The 3170-nt window shown below is 51.7% G+C and overlaps 1 protein-coding gene across 1 annotated transcript; it reads left to right on the top strand.

Moving 5' to 3' along the window:
- The first annotated feature begins 414 nt into the window (after positions 1-414).
- Positions 415-1365, top strand: LOC126252276 (uncharacterized). Its single transcript, XM_049953149.1, has one exon. It carries the CDS (start codon positions 415-417, stop codon positions 1363-1365), a length of 951 nt encoding a protein of 316 aa, XP_049809106.1.
- Positions 1366-3170: the final 1805 nt, after the last annotated feature.

Below are 3170 nucleotides of genomic sequence, written 5' to 3'. Positions count from 1 at the left end.
GAAAATCACGTTATGGAGTATGAACGCACGAGGATTCTGGTACAGACGTCGAGATACTGGGACAGCGTTGTTAGAGAGGCCACCGAAATTCGCACCAATGACGACCTCATAAACCGTGACTGTGGCTATAATCTTAGCAAGGCTTGGGAACCAGCGATTGGGTTAATCAAGAGTAAATCGAGTATACGTATAGTTGTGACGACCACGGCGGACAGAGCCATCACACCGACGTCATCTCAGACGCCGTCGCAATCTGATCCACCGCGCGACCGTGGCGCGGGGCGCGGACAGCGGAGGGAGCGCGCCGCGAGCGGAGGATATTTAAATCGGCCGCCGCCGCTACCGAACCCAGTTCATTCCGCTGCTCGACTCGCTGCGGCTCACTTCGTCACAGTCACCGCGCAGGCCAACGCCATGGCTGTACGGAAAGGGAAGCAGATTGCCGCCGCACTGGAAGCCCTCATTCACGCGATGGGGTTTAACGGTTGCCGCCAACGGCAGCCAAAGCGCAGGCAGCAGAACAGCAAGATCCTGCAGTGCTACAATTGTCAGCAGCTGGGGCATACTGCGCGCGAGTGCAAGAACGCCGTCGCGTGCTTGAAGTGCGCGGCGGCTCACGACACCCGCAGTTGCACGAAGCCTCGTGGGGTGGCCAGCAGCTGCGCGGACTGCGGCGGGCCTCACGCCGCCAACTCGCGTAGCTGCGGCTACCTCAGGGAGTCACACCGTCTAGCCGCCGCACCACGCCCTGCGGCGGCGTCAAGCGCCACGACGACCGCCCCGCCCCCCCGCTCCGGCGAGGGGTGCGAGCCGCGCCGCCTTGAAGCCGCCTCCGACCAAGCTATGGCCGGCTTCCAAGCTGCCTTTGCGGCCGAAAGGGCCGCACTGAAGGAGGAGCTCGCAGCTGTGCATCGCCAGCTCCAGCAGCTGCGCGATGAACTGCGAGCTATCAAGAAACAACCGCCGGTTCCCGCCGCGCCCCCCCTCCCCCCCCCCCCCCCTGCGAGTCGACCGGTGGGGGTCGATGCGGCCACGCAGTCGACCGACGCCCCGTCCCCCGCAGCAGTGCGGGAGGCGGCGCCAATGGATACTGACGACGTGTCGCCTGGGCAGCCCCCCAAGGAGGCAGCTGCACGCAAGTGTGCTACCGCGCCTCCGGACTGCTCGCAAGTTGAGCAACCAAAGAAGAAGAGGAAGCTGTGGCTACCATTCCCAAAAGTGGACAACGTGCAGGAGCTCCTCAAGTGCATTGCCTCGACACTGCCAAATGGGTCATTCCCCTACTCAGATCTCCCATACCCCTTCACCCTATCCGGCCAGCCTAAGCCTCCCCTCCCCCATCAACCGTTCGACCTACGCACATAGAGATGGCGTACCATACTAGAGGAAGCAGTCACGCAGAAAGAGTTAGCCACGATTAACTCATACCCTATTTTCACGCCCTCCCAATGGGACGACCTAGTAGACGTCATAGAATCGTGGGTGTGGGAAGAGCTCCGGGCGGGTAGGAGGACAAAGAAGAGGCTTCCCGACGACATATTTGCCAGGGAAGAAATCAGACAAAAATCAGGGAAATAATAGGGCCATATCCAGTGATGATCACCATGCAAGGCCATCACCAGACGTAGCGGAGACTTGCTGAAACCACCGGCCAGCCATTTAGGCCGTTCGCCTTCTACTTCTCTCACTATCCCTCTTACTATTCTTTGATCTTTCTCTTATATTTTTTTTAAAAAAAAGCACAAAGTCAAGCAAACACGATACATCCAAGAATTTCTCTCCCCAAACCACCATGTCAGAAGGAGAAGCGCTTCGCGCGCTAGAACTTCGTTCCCAGTCGAGGATATCTTCCTCCCGAAGTGTGCACGCGCGCGACCGAACCCAGTTCCCTCTGAGCAGCCATAGCGTACGGATCTCCGTGCCGGCACGTTCACAGGAGCTCAGTCCGTCAGTTCACCTGATGATGGCGACATGTATGATCGCCGAAATATTGTGCCCGTTGGACACTCAATTTTTGGTTGATTGACTACTCTCCTGTACTCAGATTTAGCAATCTTGATAATCTGCTTAGAATTTACATATAAAACAAGGAGCTGCATGTCATGATCTGATAGTCCATTTATTACAGTTTATGATTTTGTCCCTTTGATTTGTCTATAAAAATGTTATCAATGGCTGTCCTTGAGGATTTAGTGATCGTAGTTGGAAAGTTTACAGTGTGAGTTAGATTGAAAGACAACATTACTAACTGCAGTAAATGTTTACTGGAAGATTACATTAGAAAATCTGTATTAAAGTCACCAGCAATGAAAATTTCTTTGTTTCTTCCTGTTAAATACCCCAAAAGAGCTTCTAGATGATTTATGAATAGATTATAATTTCCTACAGGTGCTCGGTAGATAGTTACTATTATGTAGGATACGTTATGCAACTCTACTTCTGTTGCACATGCTTCTAGATGCTGCTCTAAACAGAATTTATTAATGTCAATGTTCTTGAATTTATGGCAGTTTTTAATAAATGTGGCAACCCCTCCTCCATCCTCCTCTGTCTGAAGACAACGAATGACAACACAGGTATCCTACATGTTTTAACTATTGCAAGTTATTATTCAAGTTATTCATACTTTGTGAAAGATGATCAACTGGGTAAAACCCCTACATTTCTGTATCTGTCAGTTAACAATCTTACGGTGTTGTAGCTGTGCTGACGACGAAGAATGTAGCTGACGACAATGATGAGCTGCCGTTGTTGCTGCTGCTGCGGCTCGATGAGAATCCCTAGCCGTCTCCAGAGCCACGGATAATTACGGGACAGGCAATGGTTAGAATTGGAGCTTCCTCAACCTGTCCACTCCTACCGTGCTCTCAATATCCGCGAATTAACAAATCATGCGCGTCTACATTGGTGCGCGCATGGCTGCACACCGAGTCTGCGGGAGCGCCCAACAAAACACTTCAGTGCTCTTTCATCACTCAAGCTGCTCCGCTTCCTCTCTGCTCGCAACGCGACAAGAGATTCTCCTTACAAAAAAATAAACGACGGCACAGCTACTACAATTTCTTTGTTGCTATAGGTACATTTCAGTTAAGCTCCCTTAGCTATTAACCAGCAACTTACAATATTTTCATTGTAATTACAATCTATTATATGCAGTCAAAATTAAATAC

Source organism: Schistocerca nitens, chromosome 4, assembly GCF_023898315.1.
Source record: "Schistocerca nitens isolate TAMUIC-IGC-003100 chromosome 4, iqSchNite1.1, whole genome shotgun sequence".
NCBI lineage: Eukaryota > Metazoa > Arthropoda > Insecta > Orthoptera > Acrididae > Schistocerca > Schistocerca nitens.
The sequence above is the reverse complement of the archived record's forward strand: the minus strand, read 5'-3'. Positions and strand labels throughout refer to the sequence as shown.

Coding starts and splice junctions, on each gene's coding strand:
- LOC126252276 (XM_049953149.1), top strand. CDS start 415: ATGGCTGTACGGAAAGGGAAGCAGATTGCCGCCGCACTGGAAGCCCTC.